This window comes from Bison bison, unplaced genomic scaffold (genome assembly GCF_000754665.1).
Source record: "Bison bison bison isolate TAMUID 2011002044 unplaced genomic scaffold, Bison_UMD1.0 scf7180017848986, whole genome shotgun sequence".
In the NCBI taxonomy this organism is placed as follows: domain Eukaryota; kingdom Metazoa; phylum Chordata; class Mammalia; order Artiodactyla; family Bovidae; genus Bison; species Bison bison.
This window is the reverse complement of record NW_011479559.1, coordinates 43,279-44,050: the sequence shown is the minus strand read 5'-3', so window position 1 is coordinate 44,050 and position 772 is coordinate 43,279. Positions and strand designations below refer to the sequence as shown.

The 772-nt window shown below is 33.0% G+C and overlaps 1 protein-coding gene across 1 annotated transcript in view; it reads left to right on the top strand.

Moving 5' to 3' along the window:
* Positions 1 to 772, top strand: part of COL4A5 (collagen, type IV, alpha 5) — a gene marked incomplete at both ends in the record, with an annotated part of 87,800 nt that overhangs the window by 45,119 nt on the left and 41,909 nt on the right. The window contains one exon of the mRNA XM_010846272.1: positions 105 to 146. Within this exon, the coding sequence (XP_010844574.1) occupies positions 105 to 146 (42 nt within the window). The remainder of the gene's footprint in view (positions 1 to 104; positions 147 to 772) is intronic.

The window sequence follows — 772 nt, the reverse complement described above, 5'->3', positions numbered from 1 at the left end:
TGGATTTCTGGGTCTTTATGAAACTTAATTATCAGTTATATTTTTGAGGAAATTGATGTTTTCATGTGATTTTTACTAATCTATTGTATAATTGTATTGAACAGGGTCAAAAAGGTGACACTGGCCTACCTGGGCCTCCTGGACTTGTAAGTTTTTTTTCTTTCAGTTTTTATTTATTAAATTTATTAGTGCATTTAAAATTTTGTGTCTTAATTATATACTCTGTACCTTTTCCTCATAGAACACAAAATTCCAAGTCTTTATCAACTCCTCCTGTCTTAAAAGTCTTTACATCTAAAACTTCAGTGAGGTTGACCTCAAAGTCTTTGTATTGGTCTGCCTGTGTATTATTTCTCCATAATAAAGCTCCAAAATTATGGTATTAGTTTTTTTTGCATAATGATTGCCAAATCATTTCTCAAGTAACCAGCAGGTGGTGCAAGTGTTGCTTACAAAGATTCAAAAAATGAAACTTGGGGAACTAGGGATTGGTCCTTTCCCCTGCAGGGCTCAGAAGAAAGACGGATTTGGTCTTAATAGCTTTTCTCAATTTGTAATTGTCTGATTCACACCTCTTTCTTCCTGGAGTGTGTGCTTTTAGGGGCTCTTCATAACAAATGCAGGAAACTATTCTATGAAAGAATACTTGAGGGATTTACAACTTTTCTGTCATATTTGTATTTACCATGAAATTCTAGTCACATATGTTTTCATTCTTATTAAGAATAAAATATCTCTGTTGCAGTTGACATATTGGTTTTCCTTTCATTGA